General features: G+C 43.6%; 1 protein-coding gene across 6 annotated transcripts in view; it reads right to left on the bottom strand.

Moving 5' to 3' along the window:
• Nucleotides 1-716: 716 nt before the first annotated feature.
• The window catches only part of ndrg3b (ndrg family member 3b), a 125,125-nt gene continuing 104,420 nt past the window's right edge, over nt 717-21,421 (bottom strand). For 4 of the 6 annotated variants that reach the window (XM_073062078.1, XM_073062074.1, XM_073062080.1 and 1 more), the window contains exons 16-17: nt 12,193-12,231; nt 717-4,826 (exon numbers count right to left, since the gene is read on the bottom strand). In XM_073062078.1, the coding sequence (XP_072918179.1) occupies nt 4,657-4,826; nt 12,193-12,231 (209 nt within the window). In that variant the 3' untranslated portion in view covers nt 717-4,656. Of the gene's footprint in view, nt 4,827-12,192; nt 12,232-20,622; nt 20,638-21,421 lie in introns of all 6 variants that reach the window. The other 2 variants (XM_073062075.1, XM_073062076.1) reach the window with 2 other exon arrangements.

Here is a 21,421-nt window from a genome sequence, read left to right as displayed (position 1 = left end):
AGTGAATCTATTATCGTTATTATTCTATTATGGATTTATTGAGTATGCCCAAAAGAAAATGAATCTCAGGGTTGTATATGGTGACATATGTACTTTGATAATAAATTTATTTTGAATTTTGGTGCAAACAATGCATTTTCACTCTATGTTTCAATTAACCTGTGACAAATATTGTTAATCGTTAAATATTTCCAAACTCAATACTGAATTCTACACCTTCCGGTAACTTGATTTCTTGTCTACAACAGTCACCCACGTAAGATATTAACTCACCTTGCTTTTCCCCCTTTCTTTTTTCTTATTTTAGCTCTGGGATTGGGGGATGACCTCAGCCTGACATCCCAGGCTTGTCCTCCTGCTCGGCATTTTTCAGCTCCTACAGGGGTGGCAAACCTATGGCACGGGCAAAAACTTTGCTGTCATGTGGCATGCAGTGTTGCCCCTCAATTCTTTAAATTACCATCCATAATAAAAAAGATACACGATTAACTTTACTGCCAAATGTAGCAACAAATGATTTTTTTTAACAACCCGAGCAGAGAAATGTTTTCACAGGGAATATCTCACGCCAGCTTGGCACCAGCTAGACGGTTGTGACAGACACATTGTTCGATGATACACTTTGAAATTCTCACAGACCTGGTGTACACATCCGTATTTGGATAGTAAACAGTTACAATAACAGAACTATTTGAAATGATAGCAATATTAATAACTTTTGAACAGGTTTTCTAAAATGCTTTATTTCAGTCCGTTATAGTTTTATTAATAGCAAAATAATTAATACACATAATAAGCAACAAGACTCATACTTTTTCCTTAAAAAGTTCATAATTTTTGTTACTAATTCATTAATCAATGATAATCTCTGCCCAAAATTACCATGGCTTGCAAGAAAGTTGTTTTTAGAAGATTACCACCAATTTGGGCACACGCTCTCGAAAACATTCATCACCCCTGCTCAACATTTTTTTCTGTGTTCCCATTCTCTAATTGTTTCTGTTTACTCACTGAGCAGACAACTCTGTTTACAACTTATCCCCATGTCTGTTCGACTTTCACCCTATCAGACATCCCACTCTCACTTCCACCCCATCAAGACATTTTTGAAGATTGTCTTCATCCCAGTTCTGATGAAACGTCTTTGAACATAGAACATTACGCACAGTGCAGGTCCTCCAGCCCACGATGTTCTGCCAGCCCTTTAACCAACTCTAAGATGAATTTACCCCTTCCCTCATCATTTTTCTATCATCCATGTGTCTATCTAAGAGTTTCTTAGATGCTCCTAATGAATCTGCCCCTACAGCTACTCCTGGCAGGGCATTTCACACATTCACCACTCTCTGTGTAAAACACTTTCCCCAAATTTAAAATTTTGCCCAGGACAAAAGTTTCTGGTCATCCACTTGTTCTATGCCTCATCATCTTGTACCCCTCCATCTCAAGTCATCTCTCATCGTCCTTTGCTTCAGAGAGAAAAGCCTTAGCTCACTTGACCTATCCTCGAACGACCCGGAATATTAACTACTTCTCTTCCCACAGAGGCCACCTGTCCTGCTGAGAATTTCAAGAATTTTTTTTTGTCTGTTTTTGTTTTTTTTATTAAATCTGCAGTGGCATTCCTCTCCAGTTAACATATTGTTTCTGAAATGTGTTGCTACGGAGTGCCCACAAGTGGAAGCTGCAGCAAGGATTACGACAAATGTCCAGGCAAGAATAATTTACAGTGTGTAGTCACCCCAGGCAAGGAAAGTATTTGAAGAGGATTGCACAGCGCGGGACTGGAGACATTTGACATATCAAGGATGCAAACAGAGAATTCTAAAGTGACACTCACTGTTGGTTAGTTGTTTTACTAATTCTAAAGTACTACTGACCTTCAATGTGGAGACTCTATTGGTTAATACCTGTATTATCATAGCATGATTGGTGATTGATTACGTAAACATGCAACAGGTTTCCAATTGGTCAATATCAGTATCCATTAATCAATTCTGTATAAAATGGAATTTCTCTGTTCGGATTTCGGAACAATTTGGTGACGGGCCGGGATGTTCTCCTTGTGCACAAGTAAAGAAAGTGTGACTGAGAAACCAGTGTGAGTTTAAGATTCCAGTTACTCGGTGAAAACATATACTTGGTTTACATTAGGCTTTGTATTGATGCAAACGTTCTCCCCTTCCTGTTCCAAGTCCAGATTGAAGGACATTTATTCCCTGGAGCGTAGAAGATTGAGGGGAGATTTGGGTGAAAGGTGAAATATTTCCGAGGAACCTGACGGGGAATTTCTTCACTCAGTAGGAGGTGTGAGTGTGGAAAGAGCTACCAGCAGAAGTAGCAGTTGTAGGTTCAATTGCAACAGTTAAGAGAGTTTGAATAGGTACAGTCCTGTGCAAAAGCCTTAGGCACACACACACACACACATATATATATATATATATCTAGGGTGCCCAAGACTGTTACACAGTACTGTAGTAATTTTATGTATTGCTGACATAAAATTCATGACATTTGTGAGTGATGATAAACCTGATGTTGATATGGGTTGCTGTTGTGGACTGACAGTGGGAAGAGGGCAATGAGAGGGGAATCATGATTGAGAAAAGGGGAAGGGAAAGGGGAGGGAGCAGGGAGCACCAGAAAGACATTCTCTAACAATCAGTAAACCAATTGTTTGGAATCAAATTACCTTGCCTGGTGTCTCAGGGTTGGGTCTGTCTGTACCCTTGCCACCTCTGCCACCTGTCCCACACCACTCCCATGGCGCTCCACCCTTGCCATTCCCAACATCCTTTGCTCCCACCAGATTTACAAGCTCGCCCTGCACTCCACATTGACAAATACAGTACTGTGCAAAAGCCTTAGGCATCCTAACTATATATCTGTGCCCAAGACTTCCGCAGAGTACTGCACAGTAATTATGAGGGGTATAGATAGGGTAAACACAAACAGGCTTTTTCCACTGAGTTTGCAGAAGTGGTAGAAGCAGGTTTGATTGCAACATTTAAGAGCTGTTTGTATACAGGAAGGGTATAGAGAGTTATGGTCCAGGTGCTGATAGATGGGACGAGGCAGAGTACAGTCTGGCCGAACAGCCTGTACCTGTGCGTAGTGCTCTATGAAATCATTCATTAACCGCATTGAGGGCTAGTTTGACCCAATGTTAGAAGAAAATTAGAACAGAAGGCAAAGTCCTTCACGCCCAGTGACTGGTTATTATTGGACTACAGGCAAAACAAAGCAATTTGCACAACAACAGGTTTCTATTTTAATAAATGCATTAAATGAACTCCAGCTGCAAATGCACACGAACATCTGGATCCAGCAGCCATTTACAAAAGTGTAAGCTGGGGCTCATTGTATTTCATATCAGTTCTTTAGTACATCTCTAGGTCTTTAAGGACGGCACTTTATCACAACAAACCTACACACAGACACTACAAGCTTACACGACGTGTTTTTGTACCGGTGATATTTCTTTTTATAACTTTTTAATATATATATATATATTTTTTTTTTAAAGATGGTGCTCCAGCCTCAGAGAACAGAAAAAGTAAAGGGCAAGAGTTAGACACAAACTCAGGTCACTCAAAGGGTGGGTCTGGGTCAACGCCCACGGTGCTTCCTAATTCCACACCAAATGGCAGAAAGGATTTTTTAAAAAACTCAAGCTCACTATCTTTCTACCCCTGAAAGCAAGAGAGAAGCGAAGTTAGCAGTTAAAGGGGCATTTGCATCCTGGGTTTGGGAATACGGAGTTGAGTAGAGGCTCTTTGGGGAAAAACTTAACAGTCTAAATGTGTACTCCTCATCCCCACTGCTAACCACTCTTCCTCACTTTCAATCCAGCCGTGCTTTTGGGTGGTTAATGGCCTCCCCAACAAAAGACCTAATCATATACTGCGAAGATCTTTCAGACTGGTTTGCAGAGCAGCTTGTTGGAGAGGTCACCTTGAATCCTCAAGTGTATCAAAGACTAAGCCAGTTTTCTCGGGCATTTTATGCCAGCAATGGTCAAGGACAAACTGACAATGAGAACAACTGGCAGCTGGCATGGGGGCTAAGATGGCAGAAATAGGCCGCTCAGTTATTTTAGCAGCACAGTAGGATCTTTAGGCATAACGGGAGTATTCACGCCAATGGGCTTAAACGTTTAAGTCAAAAGGATCCAGTATCTCCTCACAAGTCTCCACATGCTGGGGACTGCAGTGCAACATCAAGCTTAAACCTAGCTCCATACCCAAATGCCCAGCCTTTGGCGAGAGAGAGTTCAATGCAACTGAAACGTCTAGCAAAGGATTATGATAAAACTTTGTGCAGAATTTAAAACGTTGATGCTTCCCCATTACATAGCATCACAGAGTGGAGTGAGGAGGTTCTAGCACAGCCCCTTTTATATCCAGAGAGGAAGAAACAAGACATCCTGACTAGCATGTAAACTTCTGGAACATAACACTACTCGGGCGAGAAACAAAAACAGAACATCAACCACAGGGTAAGAACCAGAGTGTCAGCATGCACAAACGAGACAATTCAACTTGCTCTCCATTGTTGAATTTCTGCACTTTTGAGGCCGCAGCTCAGCCACGTTGAGAGGAATTTCTTAAATCCAAGGAAGGAATAAAAGAATAAATAAAGGAACAAGTTGGTGTTTTAACAGGAGACTTCCATGGTCTGAGACCTGCCGTGCTCTATTTCACTGTTGCCGATAGCGTCGGCCTGGGTGGCAGTGGGAGACTGGTTGCGGGCGACGTCTCCGGATCCCACGCTTGAGGTCGAGGTGGTGCGAGCCCGGGTTAGCCTGGTCATGCTGACAGCTGGCACTGGAGATGAGGGAAGAGGACACACACAGGGACACACAAACAGAAGATAATTAAAAAGCAAATCACAGTCATTACTGAAACTACTTCTGCTTACAAGCTTGCTGAGGACAGTTTCCTGGGGAGGACTTACGTGGGGTGCAGGGAGAATCGGTTTTCTGAAACTGATTCTATTAGTGGCCCAGATATGATTTTGTCAAGTTACTTCTTTGTTCTAAAGCTGAAGTACTTCATTAAATTGGAAACTGCCTTCCCTTGCCATCTTACTGCCATCTCTGTATCTGATTGAGCTTTCCTCTACAGAACTGCTACACGGAAAATAACTCAGTGGCTGTTCAATCAGACATCAAGAATGTTAAACTAATATACCATTTTCCTCTCCACAACCACTCACTGTAGGTTGACCAAAGAAGACAATCTATCTGCTCAGAATGGAAATTGCTCCTTTTCCAAAGCTGGCACCCTTTCTTCCTCTGGCTCGCTTGACATCCCCTCCCTTCCACCCATCCCTAGAAAGGCTAATGAAACCTCCTTATACACTAGCATTAATTTTTTAAAAATCCATCCCTCATGTCCCCATGGTGCGGGCCTTTTTGAATCATCTTCGTATCTTCAATAGGAAATTGGAATCCCATCTGACTTTTGCCTTCAGTTCAGATTATTTGTGGTCTCCACCCCAGCAGAGACTTGCTCACATGCACACACCCTGGAGATCGAAGTGTTGGGATTGAACCCTACAGCACAGTACAGTCCCTTCAGCCCATGGTGCTGTGCCAAGCTTTTAAACTACTCCAGGATCAATCTAACCCTTCCTTCCTACATTGCCCTCTGTTTTCCTATCATCCACGTATAGGTATCATATCTTCAAAGAATTCAATAGTTTCATGAGATATGACCTAACCTTCTCAACGCCATACCGACCATCTCCAATCAGATTATCTTCTCCATAGTGATATGACAGCATCTCCTTTTTTTTTTTAATGGATACAGTCTGACTGTTAGGGTGCATTCCAGAGTTATGGCATATAGCAAATATGAACTTCACCAGCAACCGGTCTTCAGACATGAATGTGGATTGTAGATTGAATTTAAAATGCAGCCCTGAACGATAGTTTTCCTGGAGTTGTGGACTGGAGTTAATTGAAAATCAGACAATGCTGATTAACATTCAAATTCTACATCTCTCAGGGTGTGAAGGAGGAGGTGTGAGAACTATATGTAATTCAAAGGAAGCATTGTAGATACATCGTAACTACAGAATAGTCTATACCTTTGATCTTTAGCATATAAAAATGTCATGTAATATTGGGTCAGGAGGCCTCTTCCTCCAAGAGTGTCTCACTTTGTTGAATAAAACACTTCTGTATTCACTAGCTTCAGTGTCTCTCCAGTGACTTTGTTCACATCCCAACATTGACCATGTGTGTCAGATTTTGCTATCCAATAGGGTACACCCTATTGAGCTACCATTCTACCTTCAGTTTCAGAAGTTCTTTAACATATCGATGTAGCTATAAAGAAGGCATAGTATAATGGCTTTACTTCATTAGGAGTTTGAGGAGATTTGGTTTGTCACATAAAACACTCAAAAACTTCTACAGATGTACCATGGAGAGCCTTCAGACAGGCTTTATCATGTCTGGTATGGGGAGGGGGCTTCTGCACAGGATCAAAAGCTACAGAAAGTTGTAAAATTAGTCAGCTCCATCTTGGGTACAGGCCTCTGTAGTGTCCAAGACATCTTGAAGGATGGTGCCTCAGAAAGGCAGAGTCCGTCATTAAGGATCCTCATCTCCCAGGACGTGCCCTTTTGTCATTGTTACCATCGGGAAGGAGGTACAGGAGCCTGAAGGCATTGACTCAATGATTCAGGAACAACGTCTTCCCCTCCACTGTGCAATTCCTAAGTGGACATTGAACCCATGAACACTACCTCAATTTTTAAATATATTATTTGTTTTTGCACTGTTTTCAATTTAACTATTTAACATACATATATGTATTTAATGTAATTCATTTACTTTTCTTTCAATATTATCATATATTGCATTGTACTGTAGCCACTAAGTTAAGAAATTTCACAACATATACCAAAGATATTAAAGCCGATTCTGATTTTTTTCCAATCCCTCCTTTGCCGTTTGTACTTCCTACTTTGTAATCTCCTCTATTGCCCAAAATTCCTCATCTCTCAGTTTAGCTACACCCCCCACTTTCAACAATGTAGATGCCCAATTAGATCTCAATTCCAAAAGATGCTCACCACTTCCATCACTTTCCATTTGACCAACTGTTTGGTCACCCATCTCTGAAGCTTGCAGGAACACTATTGTTTCTAAGGCACTATATAAATGTAACTTAAATTTCTATTGCAAGAAGGATTTCACTGACAAAGCAATTCTAAGACAACAGCTTACCTGTCCATTCTCTTTACAGGCGTAAAGCCAGAAGTTCGCTATCTTTTGTTTTTACTTTTAATCCAAAGTTACTTTGGTTTGAGAGTACGGGTAGAGATAAATTTCACCCCTTCCAGATGAGGCTGTTCCCATTAACAAGGAAGGTGCTGTGGTATCACTTCCCTGCATCTGAGCAAGGTTTCTCCAGGAATCTTCCATGAGTAAGCTTGCAAGCTCTGAGCAGAATCAGTGAAACAGCCTGGTTCAGCACATTCTGTGGGGAAATCACCCCCCCCCCCGCTCACCCACCCCCCTACCAATATCACAGGACACTGCCTGCAGCTTCCTTCCACGGCTCTGGAGAGCACCTTTCCCCACGATGCACTGCATCAACCACGCACGTCAACCTTGTGATGAAACTCAGGGTTAGACAACAGACCATATTTTACCTCAGGCTTGGCAACAAGAGGCACAAAAATCCAAAGCCTCAGTGTACTTCTCTAAACACAGGTAGGACTGAATTTTAAATATTGCTCCCGATTCCTAGGACTGCATCGCAAGTCAGTCATCCCCTCTCCCCTCTCTATTTAGTAACATTTTCCCAAGTGTTCCTATAGGATTTCTCTTTTCCTACTTGTTTGCAAGACCAGAGAAGGCACCCAACAGCCTCGGTCAGCTTTGTCCTTACACTGGTGGATGTGCTCCTATCAGTTGCCTCCACTTTGTTACCAGGGCAGCCATTTTGTCTTCACCAATTCAGTCAACTTGAAAGGCATTCGGCAGGAAGGAACCTGGAGTCTGCTCAATAGTTTCACCTTCACAGTTTCCCTCGATTAACTCATCTGAAGCTGAAACCCTCAAACGGAATGCTCACAGGATGGACTCCACCCAAGATCAATCCAGGCAGCCACACACCCTTGGCCTTTTCCCATTGCCTTGCAAACTCTTTTCTTTAAATAGCTTTTAAGTGCTACAGTACAAGCTGTGGCCACTATTTTCCTGGCATATCTATCCCAGAATCTAATGGCACTGCACAAAAAAAAAGTGTTTCTCGTATTACTTTTGGGCATTTTCCAAACAGCTTAGTTCGGCTTCCACCAGGTGGGAAGTTTCTTCCTACCCATTTTGTCCTTACCCTTCATGACATTAAATACCAATCAGATCTCTTCACCTCATCTCTCCAAAGGGAAACAATTCTAACTTCTCCGGGGAGTCCACCTAACCCAAGTCACTAATCTTAGAACATAGAACGGTACAGGCTCTTCAGCTGACAAATTTGTGCCAACATTTTAACCTACTCTAAGATCAGTTTAACCCTTCCCTCAGATAGCATCCTTTTTTTCCATCCATGTGCCTGGGATTTTTTGCTGTAAAACCTCTTCTGCACCCTCTCAAAAGCCTCCACCTCCATCCTGATGAGGTGGGGTCCAGCGCCGGACACATACTCCGTTAGTGGGCGAGCCAGTGTTTTATGGAAGCTCCTTGCTCTTGAACTCAATCTTCTGGAAGTTCCAGAGTTTTGCACCAAGGACCTAACTATGAAAAGTGTGTCTACTCCTGCCTTATTAATTAGAGCATGTAAATAAATTTCTACAGAAGCAAGCGATTAGTAAAATGACTCTGTGTACTTAACAGTACGCTGGTGAACTCCTCCAAATCTTCCAGTGATTTGGCCACCTGAAGGACTGATTCCTTTAACTGTAAACCAGAGGTTCTAACAATGAACTCTGCCCGATTCCACTTTAGGTGCTTTCTGGGCAGTTTTTTTTTTACCTCAAATCCCATCAAACCCGCAGCCCTGCACATGAGATAACCAAGGAAACATCCGAAAAATATGATCTGGTTGACGTGGAAGCCTCAAATCTTTCCGTGTTCCAGGTCCACCTTGTAATGGGGGGGGGGGGGGGGGGGGGGGTTGGTTTTGGCAGGGGAAAAGAGAAGGCCTGCAGCCTACTTGACACAAATGCACGATCATATGCACACACAAAAATCGGGAAGCAAGGCGCAATGCTGACCACGGCACAAAGGGGACGAGCCATGCATGAGAGAAGAGACCACACACAAACAAAGCAATGGAATGGAATGGTATTCGGATACGTCAGCTTGGTCGGGAGCTCCAACGAACTGGAGTTTCTGATTTCAGTGGAGGTGGTGTGTTTGTGCCACGCAATCATTTCACTTCCATAATCACAAGCCCACATTATCCATAATAAAATTGCTCTAAAATGTTACTTTCTGGCTGATATCAGCAACTGGCATGGGAAAAAGCAAATTAGGAACTGATTTAGCCTCTTGGGTCCGTTTTCTGCTTATTGCTTACCTGCACCTTAACCCCTCATATCGCTTCTATTCCTTCTTATTATTTACTATTATTTTACTAATTATTATTTGTCTTTTGTGTCTGCAGTCTGCCTTCTTTTGCACATTGATTGTCAGTCTTTGTGTGTAGTTTTTCATTGATTCTATTGTATTTCTTTGTATTTACTGTGAATGCCCTCAAGAAAATGAAACTCAGGGTAGTATATGGAGATATATCCCTACTTTGATAATAAATTTACTTCGAACTTTGCTACAACCCCACTCTTCATTTCCCTTAATACCCGGGGTTGATAAACATCTCAGGATTTGCTATCCTGGGTCAGCAAGGTATTAGAGCGATTAGCACAATGCTTTACAGCTATTAAGATAGGTGTTCAATTCCCGCTGCTGACTGTAAGGAGTTTGCACGTTCTACGCATGACCGCTCCAGTGTCCACCCACATTCCAAAGCGGTACCGGTTAGGGTTTGTGAGTTGTGGACATGACTTGTTGCTGGAGCAAGCGTGGCACTGGCAAAACCCTGGCTGATTCAAACAACAGATTTCACTCTGTTTCGATGCACACTCGATAAGCAGAGCTAACCTCTCTGTAAGTGAAGTTTATCCAAGCCCTGGTAACACGAGGCCAACACCATTTAAATCTGGCCAGAAAACAAGCATCCAAATATCACGAAGTGAAAAAGGAAACTTGCTGAGAGAAGTTTTCTCCCCCAACAGGGCTGAAATCTTGTAATTACTACCCAACCATCATCAGGCAGGAAGTAAAGGAGCCTTAGGTCCCACATCACCAAGTTTAGGCCTCTGAACCAGTGTGGATAACTTCACTCACTTCAATGCTGAACTGGCTCTAGAAACTACTGACTCACTTCTAAGACTTCTACAACTCTTGTTCTCAGTGTTATTTATTTTTTATTGGTATAGTTTGTCTTCTTTTGCACATCAGTTGTTTGTCCATAACACCATAAGATATAGGAGCAAAAGTAGGCCATTTGGCCCATTGAGTTTGCTCCACCATTTTATCATGGGCTGATCCAATTCTTCCAGACATCCCCACTCCCCTGCCTTCACCCCATACTCTTTGATGCCCTGGCTAATCCCTATCTATCTCTGCCTTAAATACACCCAATGACTTGGTCTCCACAGCCACTCGTGGCAAAAAATTCCACAGATTTACCACCCTCTGACTAAAGTAATTTCTCCAGATCTCTGTTCTAAATGAATGTCTTTCAATTCTAAAGTTGTGCCCTCTTGTCCTAGACTCCCCTACCATGGGAAATAACTTTGCCATATCTAATCTGTTCAGGCCTTTTAACATTTGGAATGTTTCTATGAGATCCCCCCCCATTCTCCTCAACTCCAGGGAATACAGCCTAAGAGCTGCCAGATGTTCCTCATACAGTAACCCTTCCATTCCTGGAATCATTCTCGTGAATCTTCTCTGTCATTCTTTATATGTTGTTCTTCATAAATTCTAAATGATTAGGAAAGGATTAGCTTTATTTGTCACATGTACATCGAAACTTTGAAGTAGTGGAATGCGTCATGACCAACACTGACCGAGCTGTGCTGGGGCAGTCTGCAAGTGTCGGCATCCTTCTGGTGCCAAAATAGCATGTCCACAACTTACGAACCCTAACCCGTACGTCTGTGGAGCACGGTAGGAAATCGGAGCACCCAGAGGAAACCCATGAGGTCATGGGGAGAATTGTGCCTCAAATAGCCTCTGACAACCATGTTCAGTTCCTGGCCTCCACATGTGTCCTAGCTACTAAGCCCGGCAGAGCAGTTTCTACTGACAAAGGAAAGTTACTGGCGCCTTAAAACCAGTCGTTTCAGGCAGATGGGGCTTGTCAGCTGTGGTTGGCATCTCATCTAGGAGAAGGAAAACTCTGATCTCAAACCTCCGCTGCCTTGCAGCTATACCCACTCAGGAGTAAACCCCTGAGGGAGAAATACAGAGCTGGAGTCCCTAAGGCAGTCCTACGTTGAGTTCAACGCTGTCTGGCGACTCCTGCAATACTGCTGGTGCCAAACTCCTGCCATACCTTTGGATTCATCAGCTACGTGGAGAAGGAGAGCTTGCTACATGGGCAATAACTTGCTCTCCATATTGTACTGATCTGGCTTGCTAGACAGTTAGGACAACATCCATGGTCAGCCCTGACCTACTGAGGCCTACTACACAACAGTCTGTTCTACTTTCCTTCAACTGCATTTCTTGATTTTCCTGTAAATGGCTGCAAGAAAATTAATCTCAAGGTAGCATATGGTGACATCATTGCACTTTAATAATAAATTCATCTTGACCTTGACATAAATGCATTGCAATAAGCAAAAAAAATCTACAAAGCCTCTTTCACTTAATTAAATTGTCAAGTCTCAATCTTTTAAAGTCAATAGCTTTACTTAAACAAATCTTTACTCGACAGTTAGAAATCAGCCAGATAGAAGTAGGAACTCAGTGCCAAAAGATATTGAATTAAGAAATGATTGAATGAGGAAACGAGCACTGAATAAACATATCAAATTGTGCTCGAGTTGAATTGTCAGCGGTTTAGCTCGAGGACTCACAAGACAAAGCCATGAATGGACAGTAAGCAGGAGGGAATGAGGGAAATGCTGAAGCGTGACGGAACATAATGCACGAAGAGCTACCTGTTTCACCGTGCAGGTGATTGAGCTGGACGTACGGGACTGTAAAGCAGGCGGGACGGGAGTGGGACACACAGGAAAAGAACCAGGTTAATACTGATCATATAAAGCACGTCACACACAGGTCAGAGCAGACAGCTGGGAGTACGCTGCAATGGCTACAACACACAGAGGTGGCGGGGCAAGAAGAATATCAGAACAAAGCACTTACACTCTCAGAACCTCAGTGTACAAACCATTCCCCAGCATAGACCACCTGCACTCCCAGCATGGGCAGTGTTCCACTTTGCCCCATTCCCACGTGATACTGGCATCTACCAGCATCTCATTGAAAACTATCAAATGGTGAACGGCATAGATAGAGAGGATATGGGGGAGTCTAGAATCAGAGGGCACAGCCTCAGAATAGAAGGATGTCCTTCTTATAGAACAGAGATGAGGACAGATTTCTTTAGCCAGGAGAGATAAATCTGTGGAATTCATTACCTTGGTTGTACAACCAAGTCAATGGGAATATTTATTTATTGAGTTACAAGGGTCTTCTGACCCTTCGAGCTGTGTTGCCCAGCAACTCTCGATTTAATTTTAGCCTACTCATGGGACAATTTGCAAAGACCAATTAAACTACCAACCGGTAGATCTTTAGACTGTGGGAGGAAACTGGAACACTCAGAGGAAACCCACAGAGTCCTGGGGAAAAGGCACAAACTACTTACAGACAGCGGTGGGAATTAAACCCAGGTCGCTGGCACTGTAAACAATTGTGCCAACTACTATTCTACCCCAGCGATCTGTTTTCACTTTGACGCGAAAGAAACTTTTTCTGTCGATCAGTGTCAAAAAAAGCCAAGTTAAATCCACTGTGATTCAATGTTATAAAACAATCAAACATGAAAATATCCGGGGGGGGGGGGGGATTGAATACTTTTATGGGCACTGTATGTCTTATGGTTTTATCTTGGGAATAGTAGGTACTTGCCGTCACAGATTCATAAATTGTAACACAGTGAGCGAGGGATACAGAATGATTGACAGGAGCTCAGACCAATAACTAAATTACATCGCTCCACACATAACAGGAAGGGGACCTTGAGGTTTAAACCTGATTATGACCGTCTAGTCTTTGTGCACACATATTCCCTTGGAGAGGGAGTAAAGCAGGGGTTTTTATGCCATGGACCTTTACACTAACCGAAGGGTAGGTGAACAAAATAGCCCAGAATGTAGTACAAATTAACACAACTGTAGTCAACTCTTCATTAAAGTCTGCAGCCTACATCAGTACACCGAGATTAGATGGAACATATGCACATCAGTTAAACCTCCCGTCAGGCGAACTTTAGCCAAAGTGTGCGTTACCGTGGGCTGAAAAGCAAAAGTACCACCAGCGGGAGAAGCAATTACATCAAATTATTTTTGAGATGTTGCATCGTGAGGAAGAAAATGCAGGTGCTGCTTTTATTGACTGTGCTTCAGTTTAAAGATTCCTGTAAGCTTGCAATCAGTTTATTACAGTTCAGAATTGACTTTATTACAATCAATCTCTGCCCTGGCAGTGACATTTATTTAATGCCACATGCCACAATACTTCTTGATAGCAGACTTCAGAATATAGAAGGCAAAGAAAATAGACGTGCATAAATTACTTGTTTTATAAGCTACTCTCCCCCTTTTCCTAGCCTCAACCTTGGTTTCAAAAACATAAGCCATGCCAAGTTCAATAACATAAAAGCTACAATTCTGCATTGGTCACGTATTAAGGAATGCATCCATTTGAAATGCAGTCTTTCAAAGTAATAGAAAAGTACAGCTCAGAAACAGGCCTTTCAGCCCATCTAATCAATGCTGAAACCATTTAAACTGCCTACTCACATCAACCTGCACTGGGACCATAGCCCTCCATACCCCTCAAATCCATATGCCAAGAGGGAGGAGAATATTACCGGAAGCTGGAGAAATCATAGTTCACACTGTTCATGTACCAATCCAAACTTCGCTTAAATGTTAAAATTGAGCTTGCATGCACCACTTGAGCTGGTAGCTCGTTCCACAATCTCACGACCTTCTGAGTGAAGAAGTTTCCCCTCAAGTTCCCCTTAAACATTTTCATCTTTCACCCTTAGCCCACGACCTCTGTTCCCACCCAAAATCAGTGGGAAAAGCCTGCTGGCTTTTTTTCCCCCCGTCCCTTTTTTTTTCTCTCTCTGCCCATCACTCTGCCTGTTCTCCATCTCCCTCTGGTGCGCCCCTCCCCCTTTCTTTCTCCCTAGGCCTCCCGTCCCATGATCCTTTCCCTTCTCCAGCTCTGTATCCCTTTTGCCAATCACCTTTCTGGCTCTCAGCTTCACCCCATCCTCTCCTGTCTTCTCCTATCATTTCAGATTTCCCCCTCCCCCTCCTACTTTCAAATCTCTTACTATCTTTCTTTTCAGTTAGTCCTGACGAAGGGTCTTGGCCCGAAACGTCGACAGTGCTTCTCCTTATAAATGCTGCCTGGCCTGCTGTGTTCCACCAGCATTTTGTGTGTGTTGCTGGCATTTACCTGATCTACACCCCTCATAATTTTGTATACCTCTATCAGATCTCCCCCCTCAATCTTCTACGTCCTAAGAAATACAGTCCTAACTTATTCAATCTTTCCTTATAACTCAGGTCCTCCAGACCCGGCAACATCCTTACAGGAGAAAATCTGCAGATGCTGGAAATCCAAGCAACACACACACAAGATGCTGGAGGAACTCAGCAGACCAGGCAGCATCTATGGAAAAAAAATACAGTCGAAGTTTTGGGCCTGCTGAGCTCCTCCAGCATTGTGTGTGTGATGCCAGCAACATCCTTGGGAACTTTGCCCATCCCCATAGAGATACGGGCACAGAATGGCAATCAAGCACCAATGTGTACACTAATCGCACCCAAACCAGTTTAATCTTCCAAACTCTGACCCTAACCTTTAATTGTCAGATTCTGCCTTTCACCCACCCCCCCCCCCCCACCCCACACACCTGGGGCAATCTACAACCTGCCAACCCACAGAAGTCTTTGGGAGGTGGAGGAATCTGGAAAGCCACACAAGTCTCAGGGAGAGCATGCAAACTCCACACAGACAGCGCCAGAGGTCAGGATTGAACCTGAGTTTCTAGATCTGTGAGGCAGCAACTCTACTGTTTCTGTGTTAGCTCAGTTGCTCCCATGGTAACTGGCCCTCTCATGATGCAACTCAGTAGGCACTGATATCTTTGGAAACTAACCTCCGGCCATAAATACGGATGATGAGTACCGGAGACTATTCACCCCTGCACAGGGATTTATAACCGATCTAATCTTCTTCACCTACGTGTACACACAGCAGCTTGGGCTGCTCTAAAGAGAGGAGGAGAGGGAGCACAGACAGCGAATTCTCTTCCTTTATCTAGTGGAAACCGGTGGAGAGCCAGCACCAGTGGTGCATTGAAGCTCGATTTCAACGTTGAAGAGAAGTTTGGATAGGTACATGGATGGTAGGGTTATGGTCCGGGTGCAGGTCGATTGGAGTAGGCCGTTCAAATGGCTCTGCACAGAATAGATGGGCCAAAGGGCCTGTTTCTCTACTTTTCTATCACTCTGTGACTTACACCAGAATTAAAATAGAACTACCTTGCAATCTGATCAACCATTCTAGTCTGATCTCCACAACCCCCCTCTATCTATTACCCCATCACTGCACTGCAAGGACTTTAATCCACTTTTTAATAATGCTGTTTACATTGTAAATATATACCGGTATTTAGGCACATTTTATTCCACATCCGTACTTCAAACCCTAACTTTATTTTTTATATACATAATTCTTCATTCTTTATAATTGTTGAACATTGTTGCTTTTTTTTTGTTGCATGTGGCACCCTGACACCACAGCAAATTACTTACACATGTATACGTACAGTGACGAATAATATTGATTCTCGACTAGACCATGGGAAATGACACTGGGATGTTTTAATTCTGCAGCTTAACCCTGCATTCCGAACGGTGCCCCTGTGAGACGCAGTGATACCTTTACATCACATAGGTCCTCCTGCGGTCCAAGGATGCACAGGTTGGCGGGTTGTAAGCCGTCCCTTGTGTGAAGGTGAGTGGTAGAGTCTGGGGGGACGGGGACAAAACGGGATCGGTGCAGAATGGACACTAGATGATGAACATGGATTTGAAGGACTCCCAGAGAGCCAAGGATTTTGTTCAACTCTGCAATATGCAGCTTCTTCCCAATTTCAGCTGTGTTCTTACCAAGCAGCACAGTCCAGAGGCGTAGCCCCCGGCAGACTGCTGTACTGAACTCTTTTGTGCCTTTTAAGTGGCAGGCAGCCAGCTGGCTGAAAAACCAGAGGCTGCAGTGGTCTGGGGGCCATGGTGGGGGCAGGGGCTTGGGAAGGGAAGACAAAAATAGGATTGGGCTCCCTAGGTACAGCAGGGATGGGGTTTCCTGGTGAGAACGGGGTAGAAGTGGAAGACTTTGCAGGTAGGGCCGCTAAGGAGACTGAGATAGACAGATGAAACAGGAGCAGGAGATTTGGGCATTGGATCGGGAAGGAGTGTGGGACTGAATTTGGTATTGGTTTATTATTGTCACATGCACCAAGAATCAGTGAAAAGCTTGTCTTGCAAACTGCTCACACAGATCAATATCATGACACTGTGTGTTGAGGTAGAATAAACCATAACAATACAGAATAACGTGTAAAAGCTACCGACAAAGTGCAGTGCAAGTAAATTAAAACGTGCAAGATCACAACAAGGGAGACTGTGAGGCCAAGGGTCCATCTCATCATTCAAGAGTCTGCTAACAGTGGGCTAGAAGCTGGTGGTATGTGCTGTCAGGGTTTCAGAGCGGGCAGTGAGAGGATGGAAAAAAGCAAACCAGTAAAATACATCAGACCAATGTTCAATTACAGATCTAGCATAGATGTCCAAGAATAGAACTTTGCCCCATCTTGTAGAGCACTGTGGGGCCTTTCTAGTCAACGTCAGGTTGGTATGGCAATGGCTCTTCCCGAAACCACAAGGTGGTGTAGAGAGTTGTCGACACAGCTCAGTACACACTGAGCACACAAATGAGGTACAAATCAACTTCTCATCCCCATACCAACATGTGTGTCCATGGCCTCCTCTACTGTCACAATGAGGCCAAAGCTCAGGTTGGAGGAGCAACACCTCATATTCCATCTGGGTAGTCTTCAACCTTATGGTATGACCACCAATTTCTCCAACTTCTGTTAATTTCTCTCCCCTCCCTCCTTCACTCTTATTCCATTCCCCATTCTGGTTGCTTCCCATCGCCTCCCTCTGGTTCCCCTCCTCTCCTTTTCTTCCATGGTCCACTGTCCTCTCCAATCAGATTCCTTCTTCTTCAACCCTTTACCTTTTCCACCTATCATCTCCCAGCTTCTCACTTCATCTCCTCTCCCCACCCACCTACCTGGTCTCACCTATCCCCTGCCAGCTTGTACAGCTTCCACTCCCCACACCATCTTTCAATGACTGAACTAGATTATTGCAATCAATCAATCAATAAATAAATAAAAGACTTGTCTGGTTCACTAATGTCCTTCAGGAGGGAAATCTATAATCATAACTAGTCTGGCCTACCTGTGCTTCCAGGGTTGACACTTAAGGAACTTCAGGGTCTCTTGCATTTTGGACATATCAAAAGTGCTGCGTACGCAGTGCCTCCAGCATTGTCAAATATCCCTCTCATGCTTCCCACAATCTCTTCGACCTCAGGCACAAGGTACTGCACCACAGGAACCCGAACTATAAGGCTGAGTCGCAGCTTCTTCCGCTAGGCTGCCACCCAGCTCATATGTACACCGTGTCTGAATGCCCTGCCCCCTTCCCCCATTCCCCAACTCACAGACACTCTCTCATCCTACACTGGTCACTTTTCATCTTCTATTGCTGTTGTTTCACATATTTATACCACTGTTTGTTTTATTATACTAGTGCCAACAACATTATACTATCACATGTTAAACATGCACCTCACACTTTGTGTCAATCTTCAGGCCATGTCACTCAGGGACTTGTGCTGACATTGTTTTGTGACCGTCTGTGCTATTGTAACTATGTGTGACTGTATGTACTGTGTTTTGCATCTTGCCCCAGAGGAACAACGCTTCATTTAGCTGTATACGTGTGTGGTTGAATGACAATAAACTTGAACTTAAGGAAATTTAAAATACATTTCAGTTGAACAACTAGGAAGGCAAACCCTTGTCAGTGACACACAGATTCCAAAATTTCCTCACACAGACGACTTTAAAGCAGGAAAGATAAACACCTAAAAGGGAAGTTACACACACACACACAATGAGGTGAATGCAGTCTTGGTCAGTGCTGGAGTTGACACTATGCTTATCCTTTCTCAAACAGTCTGCACACTATGGTTATCAAGAAAAATCATTTACAAAAATTTTCAAAAATGCATTACACGCGCTCTCCAAAACATGCAGCCAGCTACGGGCTCAGTGACAACAGACAGTGACATCAAACATTTCAGAGTGCTCTTCCTTCTACAGCAGAGAACAGCGCTGGGACCGTACAGTGTCCAGAGGAGGGAAAAGTCCTTGGGTTTCCACCGAGGAGGCTCTTTTGTATCAGAAATGCAGTGTGCTGCTCTGGATTAGTTACAGGTGAACCACATTTTAAATATTTAAGAGGAGAATTGCTAAATGAACAGATTTCTAATATCTCAAGATGAGGATTTCAATAATTCATACTCATGATTGTTGGAGTGATGGAACAAAATAGAATGAGCAATCCCATCTGTCGTCAGAAACATTTCCCCTTCTCCCTTTGCGTCCATTCTCAAGCCTCCAATCCCAATTTATCCCTCTTGCTGGACTTTATGATCCACCCGGTCTGCCATGTCCATTAGTTGGAAGACAACCCCAGCAAGCCATTCAACTGCATAGGGCATTGTCAGGGCACACTTCTGGTGGGCACAGGTCTACCACTGGATAACGTCATTGGCTAGAGGACTAATGTCCAGAAGTTGGCAAAGGTGTTAGTCCCTCGCCTGACAGTACTGAGGGGGCAAGTGATGGAGACTCCAAACATTCAACAGTCATCCCAGCAAAGATGGAGCCCAGACCTTCAGCTCATCCCAACTGTAACCTGATGGTCCGGCATTCTCACATTAGAGGTGAGAATTTTATTTAAAAAAAAACAAAATAATTTTGAATGGGGGCTACAGCAAAAGTGTTAGACCACGAGCGGTTCACTGGAAACTTACAGGAGATTCAGCATTAGTTCTTCCCTCCATAATGGAGATGAGACCTCAATTCCAAGAGGCAAAATGATTTCAGAGAAGCGATGAGGAGAGTGTTAATTAGGTGCCTTGTATACATAGTCACTGCGGGGGAATAACCTCACCCAGTGTTACAACTCTACAAGGCTGTAACTATTAAAAGTAAAATCTCCATCACAATGGAACAAGGCCATTTGGCCTCTTGAGCATGTACTATCTCAATTGGAGCAGTAATCCAATGAGCCTGCCCCCCATTATTCCCCTTTGAAAACTTATCCCTTCAAGAGGGCCACAACCTTGTCATTGGGTTTGGAGGCTTGTGTGCCTCAATGACACGGAGAGTTACGTTGACTGGGGTCAGGGCTTTATGCTTTGGTAGAATCACCCATGCCAACGAGGTCAAAGGGTAGAGGCCAGACTAAGAGCGATCTACCGGTCCTCCAGGTTCGGGGGTTCAGCTCAGGGCTAACAACCCTGGTTGGTAAAACAAAACTGTTAGGGAAACAGCAATGAAGGATCCTTCTACATCTGCGTGTGACAATATTCCTGAGTCTCCACCCGGGACGCATTACTGACAGCAGTGAAAACTGAGAGGAAGCCCTGAACACCACCAGAGATGGAGGACCTTCACTGCTGCCCTAAATGCCAGCGGTGTTATGGGCAGTAAGAACACTTCTCCATTTGCTTTTTGAGTATTACAACTAAAACTGCCAACAACTGCAGTGCAGTCTAGATCTCGCTACGCAGAAATTTGAAATCTATTAACAATTTCCATGGGGAGGGAGTTCTGAGAGAACTGAAAGGGAATAAGTTAATCAGACAGGACATTGGGAAAAAGATAATGAATTTGCCCTTTGGCTATACTTGTGCAGTACGTGACATATTGGACATGAAGTGTAATCACTACAGTGTCATCTGAAATCAGACTCCAGGACAAGACATTCATGTGATCACAGAGATCTTCCAGCTACTTCCAAGAGAAAATCAGAGATTCTGTTCACTTAATGTTGAAATTTTCTTCATTTTTAATTTAAAAGAGCTTTCCTCTATGGAAACCCAAGGCTGCTTCCCCATCGAGACGGCACCATTGTATCAAAGACCGCGATCCCCAGAGCATGCATGCATTCCAACTCAGTACTTCCAATACTCACAATGACTGCGAAACACTGCGGGCAAGAGAGCAATTGCAGAGTTAGTTCACCACTTCTCCCAGGTTGAGTTGCACCACTGCACAATTGAAGCAGATCTGTTTCTTCCACTTTAATCTGAGCCTAACTAAATTCCTTCCTCCCTGAACCCCCACCCTCAGGTCCTGACCATCAATGTGGACTTTTGTCATGTCTTTAAGTTTCTCTCTCTAGTATTCTTGGGCTAGGTAGGGAAAAAACTGGGCAATTTTCAACGCCAGTGTCTCTCAGGAGTGCATAACCATTACTGTGACAAAATGGATCATTCAGAACTAATCCAATATCCATTCCAGGTAAGAAGAACAGAATACAGACTGAACAGCCCATATGCTTAGTGGGACCAGAAACAGGAAAGGACTCACTAAACCGTTCCGGGTAAAAAAAAAATCAAAGCACAGACTAAACAGCAACTAAGTACAGCTGGACAAGGAACTAGGAACAAGAAATAGATTAATTAAAACCTTGAGATCATGGCTTGTCAATGAGCTAACTCCGGTCACCTGTATTGCTAACACCTTTAATATCAGTTATGCATTTAAACTACCTGTATAATCTGCTGCTATGGAAGAGCTCCGGGCTTCTACATACAGAATACAGCAGAACTGCTTCCCCAAATTTCTTCCCAAAAGGTTGAATCTAAACTTTATTTCTTCTTTATGTACTTGCAGGTTGTTGTCTTCTGCACTCTGGCTGAACGCCCTAGCTGGGCGGCCTTTCATTGATTCTGTTTTGGTTTATTATTCCATAGACTTATTGGGTATGC

This window comes from Hemitrygon akajei, chromosome 11 (assembly GCF_048418815.1).
Source record: "Hemitrygon akajei chromosome 11, sHemAka1.3, whole genome shotgun sequence".
Classification (NCBI taxonomy): Eukaryota; Metazoa; Chordata; class Chondrichthyes; order Myliobatiformes; family Dasyatidae; genus Hemitrygon; species Hemitrygon akajei.
The sequence above is the reverse complement of the archived record's forward strand: the minus strand, read 5'-3'. Positions and strand labels throughout refer to the sequence as shown.